Source organism: Callospermophilus lateralis, chromosome 8 (assembly GCF_048772815.1).
Source record: "Callospermophilus lateralis isolate mCalLat2 chromosome 8, mCalLat2.hap1, whole genome shotgun sequence".
NCBI classification, from domain to species: domain Eukaryota; kingdom Metazoa; phylum Chordata; class Mammalia; order Rodentia; family Sciuridae; genus Callospermophilus; species Callospermophilus lateralis.
The window spans coordinates 62,191,915-62,216,643 of record NC_135312.1 but is presented as its reverse complement, the minus strand read 5'-3'; the positions used below and the strand labels follow the sequence as shown (position 1 = coordinate 62,216,643).

At 38.7% G+C, this 24,729-nt stretch overlaps 1 protein-coding gene across 1 annotated transcript; it reads right to left on the bottom strand.

Annotated features, from left to right (window-relative positions):
- Positions 1-73: 73 nt before the first annotated feature.
- Positions 74-23,543, bottom strand: Bmp3 (bone morphogenetic protein 3). The gene is made up of 3 exons (XM_076865143.1): positions 23,219-23,543; positions 6,796-7,706; positions 74-265 (listed from the first exon to the last, which is right to left on the bottom strand). The coding sequence occupies exons 1-3, from the start codon at positions 23,541-23,543 to the stop codon at positions 74-76; spliced, it is 1,428 nt and encodes a 475-aa protein (XP_076721258.1).
- Positions 23,544-24,729: the final 1,186 nt, after the last annotated feature.

The window sequence follows — 24,729 nt, the reverse complement described above, 5'->3', positions numbered from 1 at the left end:
AAAAAAAAAAAAAAAAAGTCCATAAAAATAAACTAATGATTGAATGAAGCATTCAAATGAGTTCTTTGCCAGGTTATCTGCAAGCACAAGACTCTACTGTCATGTTAGGATATACCTTAAGCACTACATTCTTATTTTCATCGAAGAATAAAATGCTGAGTGAGGACATCTTTTCTGGCACACAGCAAGGTTCAGGAATCCCAGGAACAACACCCACAGCTCTCACTATGCTCTGGATGGTAGCATGATTTGATGGTTTCAAAGACTAGAGAAAAGAAATGAGAAAACACGTTAGGTGGAATGGTTATTCTACTCCTCATCACACAAAATGCCTATATAATGAATTTGTTTCAACAGTTTTGTAAAATCCTGACATAGTGTACACCAGCCCAACCTCGGCTCCCCATCGCCCCGAAGTGATAGTCATTTGCTGAGAACCTGCTATGTTCCAGGCATTTTATACAGACCACCTCTAATCCTTATAACAAAAACACTGTTTCTTACATTTTGCAGACTCAAAAAGCTTAAATGACCTGTCTGAAGTCAAATAGCTTATAAGTGGTAAGAATTTGAGCCCATTCTTTTAGCAGGAATCACTTAACTGCAAAGAACTTAATCCCAACCATGGAACTGATATATTAGTGATGTTTTCAACAATAGGTTTGCAATAAAAAAAAAGTTTTTGTTGTTGTTCTTGACCCTACATTAATCATGAAGAACCCTTAAAAAATACCCTATTTAACAGAGGTGCCTTAATGCCACTACTATAGTGATGCTTATGCATTGTTGTCAAAATAAAACTAAGTGGGACAGAGGAGCATTGATTTCTTTACTAGTTGCCAGGAAAATGAATTGGATGGTGATTGTTTCATTAATGTAATTATTCAACTTTCAGAAGTGCAAATTGAGGTTAAAAAAAGACCACTCCATTGGCCACTGGGGGTCACTGTTGCTCCATGGGTTTAGACTTGGTAGACTTGTATTTTTAGGAGTAGATCTTGTCCTGTGGGAATAAACTAAGGAGTCTAAGGTTATCCCATGGATGTCAGACATTTGACCAAGGAAGCCTGAGTTAAATCTCTTCCCCGGGAAAATCCAAATGGGATCATTACCTTCCATGTGAAACATGTGGTTTTATTTAGAAAGCCCCATACAGCTCTGCTCTAACTCAAAGCATTGAAGGGAGGAGTCAGTTTTGCTAGCCCAGAGTGTTAGGTCCTGTAGGATGGCCAGCAGACCTCCATAAGAGATGCCACGCTTTTCAACAGCATTTTCCCCCCCATGGTCTCCTTTGGGTGGGTGAAACTGGTTTTGTTTCAATCATATTTAAAAACAGAAATTTGGGGGTTAGAAATGAGGCTCAGTGGTAGAATGCTTGTGCTTGCATAGCATGTGTGAGGCCTTGGGTTTGATCCCCAGCAACACGCACGCGCACACACACACACACACACACACACACACACAGAAAGAGAAGGGGGAGGGGAGAGGAATCTGGTAATTTTCCAGCCTTCAAGTCAGGAATAGGATTTAAGTCAAAACTCTCACTCTAATTTCAAGATTTTGAGCAATATTTCTTATGGCTTAGAGGCACCCCTGCCACAAAGAATTGGGATTTTAAATTCAAACTCCTAACTCCAACATGGGAAACTGGCACAAGTTACATAAAAGTCAAAGGAGAAGAAAATAATATGGAAAATCAGCATATTGTGGGGGGTGGGAAAGGATTCCTTTTGGCAGAGAAAGGGAAAATTTTTTTTGTCTCATTGCACTTTTCAATTTCATTGTAAAAAAAAAAAAAGAGTCCATACATTTGACTTCAATTTATTGTGAATAAATATAAATAATTTAAAAATTAGTCTTAATTTTACTCTTACTTTCGAGGGACTTTACGTATAAGTTAAAAGGAGAAGTCAAGTTTCAATTCACTAGCTTGGACTGATTGCAAAACAGGGTTTCGCCCCTTAAGTGAAAAAAGAAAAAAAAAAAAAAAGTCCAGGCTGTTCTACTTTGCATTTTGGGTGCTCTACATCATCAATAAAATATGTGAACCTCACCCAAATTGCAACCAGCATTGAACCATGGATGTCAATAGGCTTTGTTTGTTATCTTAGCAGTATCAGTAATTTCTAAAAAGAACTTTTGCAGACATACAATTTTCTCTATTGATTTAAAGTTATTTTGAAGACTCAATCATCCAAACAGCTTGTCATGAACCCCCAAAAGATTTTTAAAGCCAGATTTTCTAACATAATTCTATTATTGTTAATGTCTAATGATTCAATATTTACATTTTATACAAACTTGTTCTATTTAATTAGATCAGCCCTTGGGCAATAAATATGCTGCACATTGCTGTCCTCAGTGCCTAGAACACTGTATACTCTTGACACTGAAGAAATATTTGGTAAATAGATGAAATACTTACAGGAAACAGCATACCCTTCATTTTACCTATTTTTGTGGGAAAAAAAAATTCAACACCAAAAATGAAAGGTTCTGCCGGAGATATGGAAAATATTCATGGGTGTTTCCTAGGAAAATTCCTATCCTTTTTCCCCCCCTTAACCTCCAACTCATAAAGGATGGAGTCAGAAACTATGAGGGTATGAGTAGTCTCTAGTGAGCTCGTGGGAATTCAGCACAAGCCCTTGAATGGTGGTGGTGTTTTCTTATCAGGAACCTCTCGGATTACTAGGGAGTTTCCCCTTTTTTCTCACTACGGAATCCTCTGATCAAGCTCCCCTTACCAGGAATAATTATGTCATGCACAAATGATCCATGCTGTAATTTTCTGGGGTGAAGCATATTGCCTGTTCACAGTTTTGGGTTTGTTTCTGAGTTCAAACTGTGTTACTCATGACTCTTTTTACTGAGATTGAGGAATGTTTCAGTCGTAAATGCCAGCCTGTTCTCTTACCGTCACCAGCCTCTCTTTTAAATGAGGTTGAAACATGTCTTCAACATCAGGTCAGATAATTTTTTGCTTAGGAAACACAGCACATCACAATTCAATGTTTTTAGTGTTTATACTCATGATCAGACATTAGAATTGGAAAATTCAGGCAATTCATTGAGGATGTATGGTTTTGAACTAATTAATGTGAATTTTTTTTTCATATGAGACATTTGGTGCAACGTATTTGGATTATTTGCTGCCTAGTTCTGTCTTTGCTATTTCTAGTTTTTGCATAATTCCTTGCAAAAGTAACTTCATTTCTCTAATCCTTGTTCGTTTCTTAGAGCTCTGTCAGCAACAATGGCTCAACCATTTTCATTTGAAATTTCTGTTTTCCATCTCTGCTAAGGTGGTGAGGGAGGCAAAGAACTTGGCTTTGGCTCTGTGGGCATTTTTCATCTCATGGCAGAATTCCAAGAGTCAGTCTCTCTCTCTCTCTCCCTCTCTCTCTCTCTCTCTCTCTCTCTCTCTCTCTCTTTCTCTCTCTCTCTCTCTGAGAGTAGATTGCCTATAAGGGCTACAAATTCGGAAAAATCCAAACTGCTCTGTGAATGAAATCTACAGTGGTCAGGCCTGCACCTGCCAAGCTGTGTGTGATGTCCTCAAGTTGAATTTGATTACAAAGACATGAGCAGGGGAGAGTATGTCATAGGCCTTCATTCCTGACCCAGACCTTGAGGTTTTGCTCCCCACTCTTCCAGTCCAGCCCACATGGGTGTGAGGGCCCAGAAACTATCTAATTGGAATCAGTGAAAGGGCAAAGCCTGGAATTTGGGAAAGGCAGAGCACAGCTGTTCTGAATTATGGAGCAGGTTGTCGACTTAAGCAGAAGAAGAGACCTGCCATATAGATCGGGCTTTTGCTCAGGAGGCCCAAAACAGGAGAGCAGCTGAGCAGTCTGGCCTGGGAGAACTTTTCTCTGGGGCAAAGTGAATATCTAAAGTCTGAAGATTCTTTGGTGCCTCCATTACTGCACGTGTCATGCTGACCTAGCTGCAGACCCTCATTTTGTTCAGCTGGTCAGGCTGCGTTTCTATTTAAGTAGTTGTCTCTGGTTGCCATATTCGACACTATGCTGACAAGGGACATGCTTGCCCCTTGCCCTTCCTTCGGCTTTATGTTTCCCATCCCTTGGTTACCGTACCATTGGAAGACTTAAAGGAAACCACTAGAAAGCTTTAAAAGTTAAGCATATCCACACAAGGTGACGAGAGATTGAGAACTCTTTGTAACAGCCAAACCTCCACTCTCCACTTGGCAAAAGGAAATATCAAGCTCAGAGAGAAAGCTCCATGCTTATCCCTGTTATGTCTCCTTGGAGCTCTGATGCCATTCCAAGTTTTGACAAATATTATGATGAGTCCAGTTGCTGCAATGGATCCTCTCCTCATTCTATTACTCTCCTAAGGCACCTCACTGGAAGAGCTCACAGGCTGTTAAACCCGCAGGGAGAATCCTATTTTCAATCTTGTGATATTTGTAAAGGAACTAGAAATACAGAACTTTTTCTTGCTTTACAACTTTTACTTTCTTACTCCCTTTCCCTACATAGTCTTTCTTCAGCCTCCCCACCCCCCCGCACACTTAATTTTCTGTTCTCCTCAGACTCTGCTATGACCATTAATGATAACAACAATAACAGCAAATACTTATTGAGCACCTACTGCATGCAAGTTACTCTACTATCTCATTTTCCCCATCTCATTTTTGTTATGAGGTACTATTATTACTATTTTTACCCATTTCCAAGATGATAAACTAACCTGTAGAGAGTTTGAGTAATTTATCTAAAGAACCATAGTTGGTAAATGGTAGAATCAAGATTCAAGCCAAAAGCATTTGCTTATCAATGTCACTACTCCAAGTACAATTTGTGAATCAGCAGCATTAGTATCATGCTGAAGCTTGTTAGATGTGCATAATCATGGACTCCAGCTCCAAACCCACTGGATCAGAGCCTACATATTTAAAAACCCCAGGCAGTTTGCAGACAAAATAAGGTTTAAGAAGCCCTGTATGATTAAGCATGCATATTTAATTATTCTGCTATGTTAACATACTTCTTTCCTTAAATTTATCCTTTTTGTATCTAATCCCTTATTAGCTTTTAAATAATTATTCTTTAGATCACTGAGAACCATGGTGAAGCTCTTCTGGAGCAATACCAGGTTTGGGATGAGTAAAAGCAGGTGGCACTAACAGAAGAGAGAGACACAAGTGAGGAACAGTGGTGGAAGGCTGGAGGCTAAGACCCTTCTCCAGAGTTAGGGAATGAAAACCAAACCAAAAGGAACATCTCAACATTCGTATGGCTTTCTGGAACCTGCCTGGAGTCAGGAGGGAGGGAAAAAGCCGTCTTTTCCAGTTAACCAAGTGACCTGTTTATGAGGGTGAGAGAGAGAGAGTTTAGAAAGCCCTCAGCCCATCTAAAATCAGTCTTCCTGAACTTAACAGTAGAGGAATCCATTCTTGCCTCTGGATGCCACAAGGCAAGCTATATGGTAAAAGATTCTTCTCTGCTTGCGACATGTGTCATCTTTGTTGTGTTTCTAAGTGTCATCTCCGGTGCATGAGTTTTTGTTTCATCAGCAAAATGTACTCCATGAATCTTTAGACAAGATAAGGCTCTTTTTATCACTGTAAATGTAGATAATCCTTACTTTGTATTGAGTTTACAAAACTTGATATCATTCAAAATCCTTGGGAAACATAAGGTCTTGGAAAATGTGAAAAGCTTATCTTTCTGAGACATCCTAACAAGAAAAACAGGATGTCAGTTAGCCCCTTTGTTTTTATGTGCATAGTACCCAGTGATCACAGGACTAGAAATATAAAAATGCTATCATAAAGATTTATAAACAGAAATCAGTCACTCTTTGAGGTGAAGGATCTTCTGCCCCATTATCAAACTATAACAAAAATTGATTCAATTATTTTTTAAAATACACTTTTTTTTTCTCTGAATTCTATTCCTTGGGTCACTTCTCATTGTTTAATAGAGATTCAGACTGTTTGAAGCTAAGAATAAAAGCATGGCAAAAGCTGAACCAAAGGCTGGAGGGTACCTCTCTATTTTACTATTTATACCATACATCGAAAGAGAACTGTCACTTGGACTTGCTGTGCAAAGAGGTGAGTGTTGGAGAGACTTCTGAGAATATATTTGTCATAATACTCAGTAGTGATATGATAAAACACAGTCCTAATTGAGTTTGGAAGAGTCAGGTAATTTCTGAGAGGTTAAAATGGGTCTTGGAAGACGTTTATAGAGTCGTCATATTCTATTTTGCCTTCTTTTTTGACATTTAGCAGAGAAGCAAATGAAATAAACATCTGGAAGATCTAATGAGGCCAGTTTACCTAGCCAAACCCTGATCTTAACCTCTGTGGGGACAACTCTTTTCATGAGTAACTACTTATCAAAAAAAAAAAAAAAAAAAAAAGTTCTGCATCAGGGCATCAAACCCATTAGCTTGTCCTTTTGCTCCCACCATATCTATGCATTCTGTTCCCTGAACATCCCTCAAAGACCAGTCTTCTACCACCTGGGGTTTGCTTATCATAGACAGGTAGAGATAACTAGTTGAATATGCACCATGGTTGGAAGCAACACAAAAGGCATATTTTATGCATACATTTTTTCATATTCTTCATATTAATTTTGACCTCGTATTACTTTACAAACATAACCATATTACCTATTGCACTTTAGAATGTAGTAAATCAGGGTCCAGATGGATTCTGTAAATGAAAACATGCACTGACACACATGCACATTTAACTTAGTGTGGCTTTCTACTCTGTGGAAATAGAAAGAACAGGGCTAAAACAATGGCTACCTTTGGCATGGGGAACTGGCAGGCTCCGGAGCAATAATAAGCATCAAAAGACTTGGGGGAGATAATCCATTCACTCCAGCCAATATCGGCAAAGTCCACTTTAAGGTATCTCTTGGCACAATTCCGAGGTTCAACCCACTGCTTTCTTCTTGCCTTCTTCAAGGTCTGTTCATCAAACTGGAGCGTCTGACTCTTTTGGTGAGGCCCTTTTCTCTGTTTCTTCTTGTTCTTATTCTTCTCAGGAGGCTGAGTCTGAAGGGTCTTGTAAGGCTTCCTTTCTTCCCATACCCCTTCCTCCTGGTACTGATACTCTGCCCCTGGAAGCTCATTGTTCTGCAGAGGCAACAAGATACCCGTAGAGCGTTTCTTCCTTCGTTCCATAGAAAGGGCAGCTCTGATGTGGCTATCCAGTTTGGGAACAGCTCCAGTGGGGAAATTCCAATGTCCCTGTAAGCTTGACACCACACTTTCTGGCTCAGAAATGGCAACATCGTTGGCATACACCAAGATATAAGGCTCCGGAAAAGGAACCATCCTTTTTGACAGTTGCTGTGCTTTGGGGGTCATGTTAAATCCTATGAGGAAGTCCTCGTTTTCCTTGGCCTTCTTCAAGAGCTGAGTGATATCTTTAGATAGCCAAGACATGGTATCTCGATGAGGTTTGGCTATATCTACTGACAGATGACCCAGGAGTTGGCTTTGGTTTAGGTTAGCTTGGAGGCTCCACGCAGAGAGTTCTATCTGAATGTGTTTTCTCTGAGCATGATGTGAGCATCTTGGGGACACTGGACAATTCCAACTGATGTTTACTAGCTCTCCAATATAGAAATACAGTGTGGCAGACAAAATGTTTTCAGACTTGGTTAGGGAAGTCAGATTAAAAATATGCAGTCCTTTGCTTTTAAGGTCTCCTAGGAAGCAAAAAAGACAAAGAGTAAATAGAAGTAAATAAGACATCAACCATGTGAAAAATTTTGACTCAAAATAAATCAGTGCCCTAAATATATGAGATAAAAGCCATAAAATTCTCTGATGAAAATAGAGGAGTAATTCTTCATGAACTTGGATTTGACAGTGAATTCTTAGATATGACACTCAAATGTGAACAACAAAAGAAAACAAATAGATATATCAATAAAATAAATTTATAAACCAGATAAAGTGAAATTCATTGAAATTAGTAACTTTTGCATCAAGGGACATAATCAAGAAAGTGAGAAGACAATCTTCAGAATGTTAACCATATATCTGACAAATCTAATATCCAGAACCTAGTACATAAGTGACAGCTATAACTCAACAACAGTTATAACTCTGTATAAACCAATAAAACATGAGCAAAAGTCTTGGATAGGCACATCTCCAAAGAAGATATACAAATGGCCAACAGGCACATAAAAAGATACTCAAAAACATGAGTCATTAGGGTACTAGAAATCAAAACCACAATTTACTAGTTGAGACATACTAGTATGGCTATAACAAACCAACCCCTAAACACCAGAGAGTCAGAGAGGATGTGGAAAAATTGCAACTCTTTCACTTTGTCAGTAGGGAGGTAAAATGGTTCAGTTGTTGTGGAAAACAATTCGATAGGTCCCCAAACATTAAACATAGAATTATCATATGATCCAGCAATTCTACTCCTAGACATATGCCTCCAACACTGAAGATAGACACTCAAATGAGTATTTGTTTATAGCAGCACTATCACAATGACTAAAAGGTGGTAACAGCTCAATAGATCGTCAGTGGATAAATAGATAAGCAAAGTGTGGCATTTCTAAAAGATAGAATGTTACTGTTATAAAAGAGAATGAATACCAATACATTCACAATGTAAATAGACCATGAAACATTATGCTAAATGAAATAAACTAGAGATGCAAAAGTTCACAAACTGTTTTGTTTCATTTATGTGATATAATCAGAATAGTTAAGTTCATAGAGACCATAGTGATTCGTGTTTGTCAGGGACCAGAGGAAGGACCAAATGAGGAGAAACTCCTTATGGAGTTTAGAATTATAGAAATGTTTTGGAACTAGATGGGGCTGGTTGTTGCACAACACTGTGAAGGTATCAATTGCCACTTTATTGTTCTCTTAAAAAGTTAATTTCCTAGTTTTGTGAATTTTACTTCAATTAAAAAAAATACAAACCAAAAAATTTATGCAAACTCTTGCTTTTGAGGGTTTCTAATAGGGGTGGGGAGTCACCAGGAGTAATTTTAAAAGCCAGAAAAAAGTTTAAAGCAGAAAATAGCCACTTTTATGATTTGTTATTTTCTTTACTGAAGCACCATAAATGTGTGAAAATTATAACACCATAGTAAACTTAGTGCAGGGGTGGGGTGGGGCAGAGCTGAGCATTCTAGAGATGATACAGATCTGCACATATAACTTTGACAAAGTACTGTAATAGCCTCCTATCTGAGGCACCCAGGCCCTACTAGATACAAGCACAGGTTTAGAATTAGACTCACCTTGACTTAAGTACTGGTTCAGACACTTAATTAACTGGGGGAGCTATTGTTCTCATTCATAAAATGGAGATAATTTCTACCTCCCATGTCATCAAAATTAAATGAGATAAGTTTAAAGCATTTCAAAAAGGATCTAGTTAAGCGTTTCTTCTTCTTTTTTATTTATATATGACAGCAGAATGCATTCCAATTCTTATTACATATATAGAGCACAATTTTTCATATCTCTGGTTGTTTACATAGTATATTCACACCAATTCATGTCTTTATACCTGTACTTTGGATAATAATGATTATCACATTCCACCATCATTAATTACCCCATGCCCCCTTCCTTCCTCTCCAACTCCTCTGCTCTATCTATTCGTCTATTCCTCTCATGTTCCCTCTCCCTATCGAACTATGAATCAGTCTCCTTATATCAAAGAAAACATTTGTTTTTTTGGAATTGGCTAACTTCACTTAGCATTATCTTCTCTAACTTCATCCATTTATGTGCAAATGCCATGATTTTATTTTCTTTTATTGCTGAGTATTATTCCATTGTGTATGTATGCCACAGTTTCTTTATCCATTCATCTATTGAAGGGCATCTAGGTTGGCTCCACAGTTTAGCTATTGTGAATTGTACTGCTATAAACATGGATGTGGCTGTGCCCCTGTAGTATGCTGATTTTAAGTACTTTGGGTATAGACCAAGGAGAGGGACAGTTAGGCATTTCTTAAATGTAAATCGTCAGTGTAATTAATGCCACTATTACAGTATTGTGGGGATTGTATCTCCCACCTGCCTCACAAAATGTAGGGTGCAGGATATGTGTTGGGTAGGTAGGGTGAAGTAACTTAATATTCAGAAAATATATTTAAAAATGAGCCACCCATTCAAAAATGTTTTTAAATTTTTTTCTTGTATAGTTTGTCTGAAATCTGATACTACATAAATTTTGAAATTAAATTTCTATATAGCTCAACAACAACAACAACAAAAAGACTGAAATTGTTTACTTGTACTTCTAGTTCTTCATATCCAGAATAAGAGATAGTAGAGAGAAGGAGACAGATTTGTCAAGGCAGAACACCGGCTCTTTCTCATGAGATCATCTAACAAGTTATTGGTAAAGCTGAGGTTAAAGAATGTCCAGTCCTGGGATTGGCCACCAAAACCCAGGCTTTCCTTCATGCACTTGTTCCATATACATACTTGTTTCAGAAACACACACAATCATGAAATTATGTTCTTGATCAAAAACATGTTTCTGTAAAAACAAAACATTTTTATAAAGATGTGGAAACTTAAAATGAGTTCACTGAGTCCCCAAGCACAGAGGAAGTGCAATGGGAAACACATTTTACTCATTTTTAACATTGTGTGAAGCAAAAGAAGGAAACTGCCATTTGTGCACATTTGTATTATCCATGACACCAGGATAATATTTTGCAGACCTTTATAACAAAGCCATGGCATTGGAGTTGTTCACAGACTCTGACCTTAATTCATCCCAGTCACCATAGCATATACTCTTACCCAAACTTTGTGTAGCAGAGGGAAGTTTAAAATGGAAGAAGAGAAGTCACTCTGTTCTAAGTATGTGGCAATAGAACAGCTGCCAAACTTACTGGCAGTGAATGAATGAACTCTGAGGGACAAGGGTGGCAGAGTCTCACTGGGTAAACTAATCCTGCTCCTTTCCCCCACATTTTGCTTCAAAACATTTCCTTATTTCAGACTAGTTTCCCATCACCTTGTTACCTACTCTTGGTCAGCCTCCACCCCTGTGTCTAATCTTCAACATCTTCTCATGAAAACTCTCAGAATCTGTCACACCACCTGGTCCCACCACTCCCATTTCAGTTCAGGCCATGATTTTAAAGTTTAAGCCCTGTGACCCAGTACCTATTCCACTACACTCAACAGGGGTTCTCAGACAAATTACAAATACAAACAAATGTATTTTGTTCTCAGACAAAATACAAATGTGCACAAATCCCAGTCTGCTCCTCTATAAAATGAGCCCAGTAGTATCAACTGTAGAGTAGTTGTGAGGATTAATTGAATGGATGCAGGTAAAGTCCACATTTAAGGAAAGCCTCCTTAAATGCTAGAACTGCACTGTACAGTATGATAGTGACCACCTACTTCAGTTCAAAGTGAGGTGTGCTGTATACATAATAAAATGAACACTGAGTTTCAAAGATTTGCTACAAAAATAAATGTACAGTATTTCAGAAATATATTTTATATTGAGTATGTGTTAAAATGATAATATTTGATCAACTGATAATATTGGGTTAAATGTACTATATTATTAAAATTAATTGCTTTTGTTACTTTTTGCATTTTTAAATGTAGCTACTAAACTTTTAAAATTATATATGTGGCTCACATTTGTGGCTCCTATTAAATCTCTATTGGATGGTGGTGGTCTAGAATAACCACTGGTTTTATAGTCATATGGCCCAAAAGGAAATTTTTTAAAGCTTGTATTTCCAAAGGCAGTAAAGAATGAGGATTTTTGCTCAACATGAATAAGCAAATAAAACAGTAAATTGGGCAAAAGATTCCTTTCTTGAAATGCAACATTCTTTCTTTATGAAGGACATATTAGATAAAGATAATCTTGGTGATTACTTTAAAAATTTCCCTCCAGCTGCAGTTAATCATTTCAATCTGCAACCGAAAGTCTAAGACCAACAAACTGCTCTATTCTAGAGCTAAAAGGGCCTTATAACACAGAGATTATGTACATAGTTTCCACTATATTATTTGTGTATTACACACATAAACATACTACAACCAGCCATGAACAGACACCAAAGCAAAATAAATGGTTTACTTTAACAAACATGAGCTGAACACCCACCAGGTGCTAGAGCTGGGGCTAGATCATAGGATTTCACAAATAGATGCTCCTATTCACGCACCCTGGTGAGAAAGAGGATCATGAGCAATGTGCAGGTAGCTCTGCCACTTTAACACTTGCTGTCCAAGGTGTTAAGGATCTTGGAACAGAAGAGGAAGCACTTAATTTTGTCGAGATAGGGAACAGAGGGACACTTGGGGAAAAGGTGCCCTTTGAACCACACTTTAAAGATGAAGGCAGAAGGGAATGTTGGGAGGAGTAGGAAGGAAGGAACATGTTACAGCAGTGTCACAGCTGCTGTTACAGCAGCTAAAGATCTGGAAGCTTTTCCACAAGGAATATTGGAAACATTTTAAATATAAATTATAAGAATGCTTAAAATTAACCTAGTTATATGAAATTCTAGCAAACAACTAAGCCAGCCAAATTCAGACAAGAAATGGCTAATTCACATCTAGCTTCTAACCAAAGGTGAGTTAAGTTATACCCAGTACTTGATGTCCTTGCTCTTGTCATTTCTACTCAAACCAAGGAAGGTTCTCTTTCTGCCTACTCTAAATCCCTACTCTCCTTCCTGTTTCTTTTTAAAAGTGAGCTTGAAGTAGCCACCCTTCTATAAAGCATTCCTTCTTTGACCAATGCTTACTTTTTGTTTTCTCTGATCTTACATTATTTAATTTCTGTGCAAGTCAATGCTCTTTCCTCAAAGCAACCAAATAAACATTTAGTGAACATTTACAATGGACAAATACAGCATTAAGACAGCTGCATGGAATTTAGCAAGTTGGGTATGAGCAATAATTAAGAATGAGATCAATGCCTCCCTGAAATAGAAACACATGACAACAATATCTATTAAATGGCTTTCGGGCACTTTATATTTTTTTAGATTTGTATATTAATTTAGCTTTTAAATAAGCATCTTCCTGTACTTAATAATGGGAATTCTGCTTTAGAGTTCTCTCTCTTCCCCCATGAGTTATTGCGAAGATTTATCTACGCACACCGATAACTAAGTTTAAAATGAAAGAAAAATGCCTTAATGTTCACTTTTTTTATTCATTTGAAGTATTCATAGAATTATCTATTTGGAATGATTGAATAAAACATCAGGTATGTTTTCTGATTAATAAGAAAAAACTGATAACAATGATACTGGTAATGATAATATGAGAAAGAAAGGTGGGCTTCTTGATGTTGCCAAAAATAGCTTATGAATTATTTTTAGGTTATGGACAGTCTAAAATTTTGAATACAAGATAATACTAATTATATGCTATTCAAATCTAAAAATATCTAGAGCAGCATGCCCAATTCTGGGTGTTTTCATCTTAACTGGTTTCTGATATGTCAAAAACAACTAGGAAAGTAATCAAGATGTTGAGAGGTCTAGAAACTCTTTCATAAGTTTGAGTTGAACAAATAAGAATAGATGACCTGGGGGTGGAATAGTTTAGCAAAGACATAAAAATTATTGTGAATTATTGGAGGGACTTCAGAGAAAGCAGGGTTTTTCTTTCCAGTGTCAAAGATCAGAATAAATCTAAAGGTGGCAATTGAAAGGAGGACAAATGAAGGTCAATGTAAGTCATGACTTTTGATAGTTTGACTAAATTTGGTAAGACTGGGAAAAAGTCCAGACTATTGCAGGAGGATTCCCTTATGGTAGGATGGGGTGTGAAAAGTGAGCTACAGAATCTCTCAGCTCCTTTGCATGTAACATGGGGCTTTGTTCCCAGCTCTTCCCCAAGACAAATTTATGATGCCAAAATATAGCTACCAATAGGTGGTGCTATTTTCTAACTGTTTGCTGGCACTCCAACAAGTCCAATTTTCTTGCTGGGAAGATATCTATTGCAATCTAGTTAAGGTTTGCTATTGGCATTATAATCTTACATTCTGAATTTTCAGAATCATAATATCTGAGACTTGAAAGGGAGATTGGAAGTCAGGTGAGTTTCTGAACAAGCCAACATTCCCTCTTGCTTGTTGGGACTCTGACCCTGCCACTTCTCTGGAAAACTTTTTCCTACCCCTTTCCAACTTGATAATCTGGATTTGTTTGTTAAGGTAAAGCAAAGGCACCACCTCCCAAGGCAGGGTGGTCTTGACAATCCACTCTGTTGATTGGGACCCTGCCTCTAATATTTTAATTTGGTGTTGCTCCTTTCTAAAACCATAAAAACACCTTAAAGATGAGTTCCCTGTTTTACATTAGATTCTCTAGCTCCCACAGTAGGTCCTGACCCTTAAGCAATATTCAATGAATGCTTCTTTTATGAACAAACAGATTTAATTCAACCTATGCATTACAGAAATGCAAAAATGAAGGACCACAGAAGTGAGTCAGCTGGTTACAATTGATTTCAGGGAGAATCCAGGTCATTGTCTATGTCGATTTTGTAAGGAGTTTGACTGTTTAAAGGTAGAAGATTTATTTCTGTTTTTATCTGAAAACAGAGCACCTGCACCTGACAAGGGCAAGGATTCAGCTTAAGCAGCTGGGATCTGACCTGGGGACTCAAGACTGGCCATGCTATGCAGCAGTTCAGCCCCTCTCCAAGAGTAGCAAAGGCAGTGTCCAGGGAGTGGTGAGGGGAAGTTCACCTTCGCGCTGGCCCACACAGAATGAATTCAAAGGGAATTAGAACATACAATGGAAAGCTTTCTATGTAAAGTCTGATTTTAAAGCAAATAGATTAAATGAAATCTTGATGATTAGCTAAATCCCCAGGAAGCAGGGAAAACATTTTAGTCATACAGAAAATATGTAGCTAAGAACAGTTCCTTACTACCCCTCCCCCACAACTCCTTTGTCCAAACAAAGTTCAGCAGCCAGAACTGCCAGGGGTACCTAGGAAGAGGTTATATATACTCTACACCCGCTGCCACTGGCTGAATATTTGCTCTAGATTTCTTAGCTGGGGCTGTAGTTTCTCTCTGCTACCTTCCACTTTCAGGAAGAGGCAGATGAAAAAGTCACAAAATTTCCTTTTTCTTACAGAGTTTGAATCAAAAATGTCTGAGTTTTATGAGAACTCCAAACAACCACTTTCTATGTCCAAAGTAAAAACATGGCCAAAGATGATATAATGTATGTTTTTCTAGAATAGTCAAATGTTCATTAATCAGTTTATCTGCTCCTAGCGTCCGCCCAGGGGCATTCCTAGACTGTGAGCTCTTGGAGGGCAGACTTGTGTCCTATAAATCTTTGAACTCCTAGTCCTTCACACGGTCTGGAGTATTTACCGCCTGAAATATGTGTGTATGTTTGTTTGTTGAATGAACAACTGTGCAAACTTACCAGATTCAAAAGTTTAACACCATAATGAAAAAATTTTCAAGTAGGTTCAAGTTCCTTAAGTTGGCAAAAGCCTTTCTTCAGCTGTTTCCTTCCAGTTAATTAGAGATGAAGAATTATTAGATCAGTTGTATATAAAGTAAAATATGATTTCCATTTATATATAAATGATAATATGCCTCAGGGGAAATTCTTTCAAGACAAGTTTGTTTCTTAAAGGACACATTACCTGACAGCTTTTTGACTATCTCTTCTTATGTCATCTCTGAACATTGAATTCAACTCAACTGAGTTCAAGCTGCATGTCAAACTATGCCAGGTCTTCAGAATGTGACCATGAAATGAGATAGACTTCCTGCCCTCCAAGGACTTTGTTTGGAGGCCCCTGCTCACATCAGTCTTCTAGCAAATCTATTAGGTCACAAACTCTCCGCAGCTGTGAGTAAAGGGCAAGCAGTCTTGATTAACATACTTTGAAGCCTTCTCCAGGGCAAAAACTGTCATAAAGGCAGCAATATACCTTGCAAAACAAAAGAAGCTTACCATTACGTAAGTTAATAAACCATTCGTCCATGGAGACGCCCACTGAGGACCAGGAATAGCACGCTAATCAATCCTAGATTTCGAATATGTGTTATGATGCAAAATACTCAAAACTCTAGGGATAGAAGCTTAGAGCAGTGTTTCTCAGACATGGATCAGAATCACTCTGCTGGCTTTTTAAACACAGATTGCTGAGCCCTACTTCAGATTTAACTCAGAATTTTGGTGTGGGCTAGAAAATTTCAAACAAGATTCCAGGTGATTTTGATGCTGCTGATTCAGGAACCATATTATGATACTAAATAACTTCATGAAATCTCTGCAAAAGAGTACAACTCTGCCCCACTCCATCCCTGGGGTCCGGATAGTAACTTGTTGAAGGTTGGGAAAATCATAGATTGTTCTACAAGATGACTACCATCTCTTTATATTTACATTATCACTGCAAACAAACATATAGTATCAGTATTTGAGATGTGTTTAAGGCTTTATGGGAAGCTAGAGGAAGACAATCTCTCAAAATATTAAGAATATCTTGTTTAGGGTTTTTTAACTTTTTTTAAAAAAATCTTTATTTTGTTTATTTATTTTTATGTGGTGCTGAGGATCTAACCCACTGCCTCACATGTGTGAGGCAAGTGCTCTGCCACTGAGCCCCAGCCCCAGCCTGGTTTATAAACTTTTGATGTATCTTTCTATTAACTTTCTCCAATGGGTTTCACCATTGTTCTATAAGAGACACAGTAGGTATGACTTAACCCACCTTATAGATGAAGAGGCTGATAATAGCAATAATCAAGGACTTTATTACAGCAGTTTAGCTAGGATCGGAATTTAAATCTCCCAATGCTCAGCCTTAGGTAACAAAAAAAATAAACTCTAATGATCTTTTTTTTTTTTTTTTTAACTTGAAAACCATTCATCTTAACCTATATCTACCCACAACAATCACTCAATATAGTCTTTAGGATTAATTTCATGCAATTAAATTTTTTAAAAATCAAAGGAAAAGTAAATAAGAGTGTGTTGGACCTCAGCTGCTTCAATTATACAATGAAAGGCTGGACAAAGAACCTCGAATTTCTTAAGTTATTGGATGTAATTATTACATAGAAGGCATATTTGACAGTACCTTTTTTAGTAAAGTGAGATCATTTTGCTCAACACTTTCATTTATAGTGTTCCCAAATATAATCAAGGCATTTACTGTGCTTCTGTTAACAAAAGAAGATAGATCTTTAAAGGAGATCATTGAAGAAGTCAATAAACACACCATGGTAATTTCACTTTATGACCTACATGCAGATGTTTTTAGATAAAGAGAAATCCTTGCCTTTAAAAATATCACCACTGAAAGTGTGTGTTACCAGGGCACTTTATCTACAGCTTTATATGCCAATATGCCAAGACACAATTCCTACTAACATGTGAATAGACTAGCAATTTTATTGGTTGCTAAATATGTATGAGAAGTTTGGGGTAATACTGTCATCACTTATTACAGTCCAAAGTTGGCATTATCCAACTTTGGCATGCATCAACTGATGCATATATCAATATATATATATATATCATATATGCCATATATAACATATATAACATTTATGCCAAGTTTTTATATCACTATGTAGATATTTCCATTTAAAAGTTCTATTTTCATGGATTCATGACATTATCATAAAAATTGACTCAACTGAAAATTGACATAGGGAAAGCTCTATCTTAGACTATTTATGATGCCAATTTCTTTCCACTACTACCACCAAAATAAAATTATTAAGATTACTGATTACAGCCGGTGCAGTGGCACATGCCTGTAATCCCAGCAGCTCCAGAGGCTGAGACAGGAGGATCAAAAGCCTCAGCAATGATGAGGTGCTAAGCAATTCAATGAACCTCTGTCTCTAAATAAGATACAAAATAGGGATGGGGATGTGGCTCAATGGCCAAGTGCCCCCTGAGTTCAATCCCTGGTACAAAAAAAAAAAAAAAAAATACTGATTACTAGGATATGCATTTTTTTTTTCTTTTTCTTTCTTTTGGTACTATGGATTGAACTGACAGGCACTTTACTATTGAGATACATTCCCAACATTTTTTATTTTTTTTTTTGTTTTGAGACAGGGTCTCATTAAGTTGCTGAAGGTAGCCTTGAATTTGGGATCCTCCTGACTCAGCCTTCTCAGTCATTGGGATTACACGTGTGTATCCCCTTGCTCAGTAGGATATGCAAATTTAACAAATGAGAAAACCATCTAAATTTGGGGAGAAAATTTCTGTCTTATATTGTAGCACAAAAATCCTGACTAGTCAATAGAACATATATGCCAAGTTTTTCAAAAGGTTTTATGAGGATTCTTGAGGGGTATAATTTTATTTTATCTATTAAATACAGCTAGTTCAGGGAATTATATAAGGGAGTTGATGGATGTCTTGAGCAAATGTGTCTTTCATGTAGGTATAAATGATGGTAAAACATTAACAAAATGATATGTACAATCTCCCAGTGTATTTTTCTGCAAATAAAATAGCTTTAAAACAAACAAACAAGCAAAAAAATAGGTATTTAATCATGTAGAAGAAGACAATGAAGAAAAGTTCATAAAGAGACAGGGAAGATAAAATTTGGTGACAGAGACACTCTAAAATTATATTCAGAGAGATTTTCAACATAAAAGCAGGAAGACAGTAAAATGTCAATTATAACCAAGTTCAAAAACTAACACTATACATAAGTATCATGAGATAGGTACTGAATGGGAAATGAGAATGAAGACTGGTTTCATTCATAGTAGTCACTGAACTTGGCATATCTTCTTTCTTGCTAAATTAGGAAGGTTTTATTTATTTATTTTTATGTGGTCCTGAGGATCAAACCCATGCCTCACACATGCTAGGCAAATGCTCTCCCACTGAGCCACAAACCTAGCCCTAAATTAGGAAGGTTTTAAACTAGTATTTTCCCAACTAGCAATCTTAGAACTAAAATTCTACAAAATTCCTGTAGAGAAGAATAAATTATCCTCTCTCCAAAAAGTGTGCCCCTCTTAAGGAGCCTCATTAGCATCTAAAGGCACTGAAAGGTCCCACAGGAAAGAAAACAGATCCCTTCTTCCAAATTTTTTGACCATGGAATCCAATTTTATGTAGCACCTGTTAAGATCTTCCAGAGACCTCTTTTTGTGAAATTTCCTCCTAGAAAATTATATCAGGTCAATAGAAATAACAGATTTTTTGATGAGCTCAGTGTGTTTGAAAATTGTCTAGCAAATATATCATGATGCCCATTTATGCTTCCATTGAAGCAGGTGAACTTGTTTCCTTCAATGACTCTTCCAAAAACAAAATTCTACCATACCAAAATAGTTAGAAGTAGATTGGGCATGTAGGTGACTATTTAATTATTTTAAAATCTGAACTCATTCAGTCAATTACTTGTGAACTTGTACTGCTTAGGTAAAATGTATGTAAACATCTTAATTCATTTTTAATTATGCATATATTTTATTATACAAATATTGAGTGAATTATTTGCTTGAATGAATTATCTGCTTATGGTTTTTATTTTTCATTGACCTTCATGGTCTCTTGGTTTCTCCAAGTGTGTCTAACTGTACTACAAAGCTAAATTTGAATTATTTTTTATGCAATTCATTCTCTTTCTCCTTTCCATCTAGCATGGATAATCAAGAATTCATGGTATTATGGATTTTTAAATGTCAGATATTATAAAGCTGTCTTGCCTATTAGAGTAAAAACTTCATTAAAGGCTATCATGTATTCAAAGTGGTGTGTAATTCAAAGCAGCTGCACATCCAATTCCTCCACATGTACTATTGTCCTTTAAATAAAAACAACAGACAAAGCACTCTTTAGTTTCAAGCCTCATTTCTAGGTGCTAGGCATTTCAAGGTCAGTATATTCTAATAAAATAATTATAGTAGCTTATCATTAAAAGATATGATGCTTTCCTTGGTCCACATTTTATACAGAAACAGCTCCTATTGTGTGATGATCCTTTTATCATATACTATTTTTCCAAATTCTTATATTTTCACCTTGCATTTCAGAAACATGTCAAAAATCTTGATTCTTCATTTTTAAAGTTTTTGCTTCCTAGTAGAAAAGAATCTTTCTTTCCTCATTGAAGGAAAATATTCACTTGTGGGTCTGGGTTACTTCAATATCATTCTCTTTTATTCATGAAATATGTGTGATTTTTAAAAAGACAATGCATAATCACTGAAATGTAGTCTTTTTGTACTTGTATGTCATAGATAGTGATAGTTTCCTAATAAGAACATATGTGCTTTAATTGGTTTTCCTAAAGAGGTTACATTTATGACCAAGAAAAATGAAATTAAGTTACTATGGGAATAATGATAAAGTAAGTAACATAAATTATCTATCTTGAATGATCATGATAGAAAACAAACATCATGTAAAATATCATTCTTTTTATCCTGTGATAGCCAAGAACAAACTTAAATCAAGATTAAAACAGGCGAATTTCATATCCTTCTGTCTTCCTTCAAGATGATGTGTTTTATCAGGCCAAATGTCTCTGCCATCAATAATTTTGTAAATCAACTTTTACAAAGGGAAAGATAAAACCTCTCTTTATGCAAACACTTATATGTCACAAAAAAGCTTATAAGTGCTCCAAACTTACGGTTTTGGCACACCAGCTGCCTTGAGTTGAGGGAGGAGAACAGGGGTTAGCAGAAAGTGTATTTAGGATGGATGCCACCCACCATCAAGTAATGGTTTAAGTAGAAAGTAATCAGAGGGAGACCACAGCAGCTAAATTTCAACCAAAGATATTCTAGGTTTAGAACAATAAATAATTTTAATCAGGTATGTTCCAAAGAGCAAATAGGTCTCTAAGGCTATAACTCAGCCTGAATAAGCACTTGGAAAGTCTGCCGGATCAGCAGCCATTCCGTGTACACAGTACACCACCTGACTTTCCATTAAAATCTGGAACATCTTTGGTACAGAGAAGCCCATATGTTGTGAAACACTTTGAACTGAAAAACATATCTAATTTATTAATGCAGACAGCATCTTTCACCCACATCAGAACACAGGTCACAAGGTGAAGGGTGTCATGAAAACGCTGATATGGATGAAGCGAGAGGGACACACATGAAAACCTTAGCACTTTTCTGGAGTCCTGCCTCATTACAGCCAGGACTGCCTTATAATAAAGTCTTTTCAGTGTGTTAGTAACTAAACACTCTTGGAACGGGTCCAGCATGAACCACCTCTCAAGGAGTCTCCAACCAGGTAACATGACACTTAAGCTTCCACAAAAACCAATGTCTACATTTGATGAATAAGTCATTAAGACAGTCTCTAGGATGCTAAAGGGATTACCTTTCTTATCAGGGCACACAGCCTTGTATATATGCTTCAAGCTTCAATTCATCATTTCAAGGGAATGTCTGGCCTCTGCATCAGAGTTAATCATTTGATGCTAGAAGACCACAGTGGGGCTGATAAGGGACACTAAAATTATAATGTGCACAATGAATTGAAGCCCCAAAGTATACTTGCCTGAGTTATTCAAATTCTTACACATAGTTCACAACAACAACAACAACAACAAAAACTATACAATGTGTGTGAATGAAACAAACTCAAATTCTACCTCCAAACTTGTGGTTTATACTTAAATTAAACTTGTCAATTCCAAAAAAATATATATTGTTTGTCTCTCCAGTGCCTCAGTTACTCCCTGGGCTTGTAACAAAGAAAACAAATATCAACATAAGAGTTACTTGAGTATCTGCAGCATTGCCTCCTGCCTTGCCCACCAGACTTCCTTCTAATCCTTGTTACTTCCACACTGCTCCTTCATTCAGCTCTGCCCCCAGAGATTCACTAAAGTAAACCCATCATTCACTGTCAGGACAGCTTCCTCAAGGATCTGGGGTGTTGTGGATAATGCAGGGCAGGTTTCTGTTTTCCTAGTGGAAGTGAGCTCCTTACAAGTCATGCTTATGGTTCTAAGAAGAAAGTAAAACCTGGTTCAGCTCAGACTCTAGTTAAAGACTTCTGCATTAGAAAGCATAATTCACATTTATTGTAAATGTCATCATGCCTTTGAGCTCTAAAGTTTATTCACAGTTTCAACCTTGGACTTTCCTTGATGGATGTGTTAGTTTTCCTTTTTTTTTTTTTTTTCCAGGAGTCCTACATATCAAAGTTGGGGGAAATGTCTCAGAACACTGAGGCATAGTTTCCTTTCTTGAAGATTCTTTGATGCTTCACTAAAGATGGCTTTGCATTCACGGTTTTTCTTTATCATGAATGTAAGGAAGGAAAAATCCTAGTGCATCCTCAAAGCATATAAATAGGGTTTGGAAACTTTCCCTCAAGCCATTAGCACAAGAGGGGAAGACTGTTAGCATCTAAGTTATTGACTTCACCACAGGGGCTAAGCGAAGAAACCTTGTTAAGCCATGAATTTCAGTCTGCAGTGATCTGCGTTGAAAAATGGGATGAGCAGATTCTCGTGGCCAGATTCCAAGAGATGTTTAGGATCCGCAGCTGCTCCACCCCCAGCCCCCAACTCCTCCCAGGGTGGATGGTACAACTCCTATTTGCCCAGATGGGTTTTAAGTAATGTATACACTCAAGCACCTGGTTTTATTTGGGTGTTTGCCACGTAGGGACTATCAAGTAGAAAGTGTCAAATATAGTAACACAGAGGGCGCGAGGAGTTAAGAGCCCGTGCAAGATCTGGAGAAGCGAAAACCTAAAAGGCAAGGGGAAGGCGTCTAGTTCAAGTGCGCTTTACTCTCTGGGGCCCTTTGGGCTGGCATAAAATGGCATCTGCTTCTGGGTAAACACAGGTCGAGCCTAGCCCAAGGGAATTTCCGCTGACCAATTTAGGAATCATCGGGATAAGGTCCCCTAGAAGTATTCCAGGCACCCCGAGCAGGAGGGCTAAGCTGAGCATAAAATGTCGCCCCCAACCCTCTCTATGGCTCTGAGCTCTTCTCTCGACTCCCACTCACTTGGGATTACAAAACTGGGCTTATCTAGATCGCAGCAGGAGAAATGCGGAGTGTGACAGGACAAGGGACACAGAGGGCAGCTGCGAAGGGCGGGGAAAGGTCCCTAGGTAGCACTAACGAGCCAAGGGCTGACAAGGAAGCTGTGGGGGGTCCTGGGAGAAAGCCAAAAAGCCAGCGACAGCAGGAAGGGGGCTCCCCTCCAGCACTCACCTGCTGCTTTCGCACGAAAGCTGCGAACTGTGTTGCCTTCGCGCAAGGGCTGAGGGCGCCGGGGCTGCGAGCTTCGTGGTCGGGAGCTTGGCATCCGTGCCGCCTCCACTCTGCCACTGTCGCTGTACCTGTCATAGAGCCGCAGCATATGCTCCGACACCTTGTCAAGAGGCTGCAGCTCTGGGCCCGGGCCACCACCTGCCGTGCGGTCTCCTGGCATAGCTTGGTGGAGCTCGGGCAAATGTTGCTTCGGTCTCTCTCCCTGCACTAGGCTCACGCTGAAGAAGCCCAGCCACAGATAGAGCAGGATGCGCGCCCCAGCCATGGCGAGGTCCGGGTGCCGCGCGTCCGCTCGGTGCATCGCACGGGAACACTCCCAAGGCGCGAGGGGCCGGCGACAAGGCTGAGGGTTGAACTTCTAAGCCGCTGCGGTAAGGGCACTGGGAGCCCAGGGCACAGCTGGAACCGGACAGCGACAAGCCCCACTTTCTGCGCTGATTGAGCGCGAACTCGCAGGTGGGCTCTTCTTGGGCAGCGACGCGGATCTCACCCGCGCAGGGCGCTGCAGGCGTTGTCTCCAATCCAACGCTGAGGAAGAGCTGTAGGTCGCCGCGTGTGTGGCCCGGGTGTTTTCAGGAGCTGCCTCTACCCTCCCTCCCCACTTTATTTTCGGGAACACCCGGCCCAAGCGGCTGCGCTGGGGACGCGGGTTAGAGCTGCCTTCAGCGGGTGCCAGAGCTGGGGTGGGAGCAGGGTTCTGGAGGGCGCTCACTAGCTCGCCTTTTCCAGGGACTGGAGGAGCCGCGGAACCGCCAGTCCGAGTTTTGAGTGTAAGTGCGTGGTGTGTGTGTGTGTGTGTGTGTGTGTGTGTGTGTGAGAGAGAGAGAGAGAGAGAGAGAGAGAGAGAGACTGAGACTCTGACTCTCTAACTTCGTTCCTTCTTCCTCTGACTGATCTGAACAGTTCGCTGCCAATTTCGCCCTCTTCTTAGCCCTAGTAGGCACTCGGACCTGGCAGTAGCCAGGAGAGAAGTGAGGAGGGAAGTAACCAGTGAACCAGCAGGGGGAGGGAGAGAAGAGGAAGTAGGGTGGGGGTGCCTAGGGAGAGGAGGGAGAAGGTAGAGGAAGCAAAAGTAGGAGGGACTTTTTTTTTTTTTTTTTTAATCTCTTGGAGAACAGTGGCCACATTCCCGCTAGCAAGAAGGCAGAGGAAAATAAAAGAGTTTCTTCCTGGGTTTTTAATCTTCTGACTCCGAACAAAATCGCGATGTGAATTCCGTTCTCATTTCCTTTCCTGGGCTTCTTGTGTCTGAAACTATGGACCCTGCACCTGTGCCTCTTGGCCATAGCTACCTGTCATCCTGAGAGCTTCTCATCATAGCTTCCCTCTCCCGCTGCAAAAAAAATCAGTGAGAGCCTATTCCATGCTACAAACATGCTAATTCACCACCCTCACCCCCCTATACTCCCTGCAGAATTGGGCAGTGGTGGTGACACTCAGGGCTTCTGGAA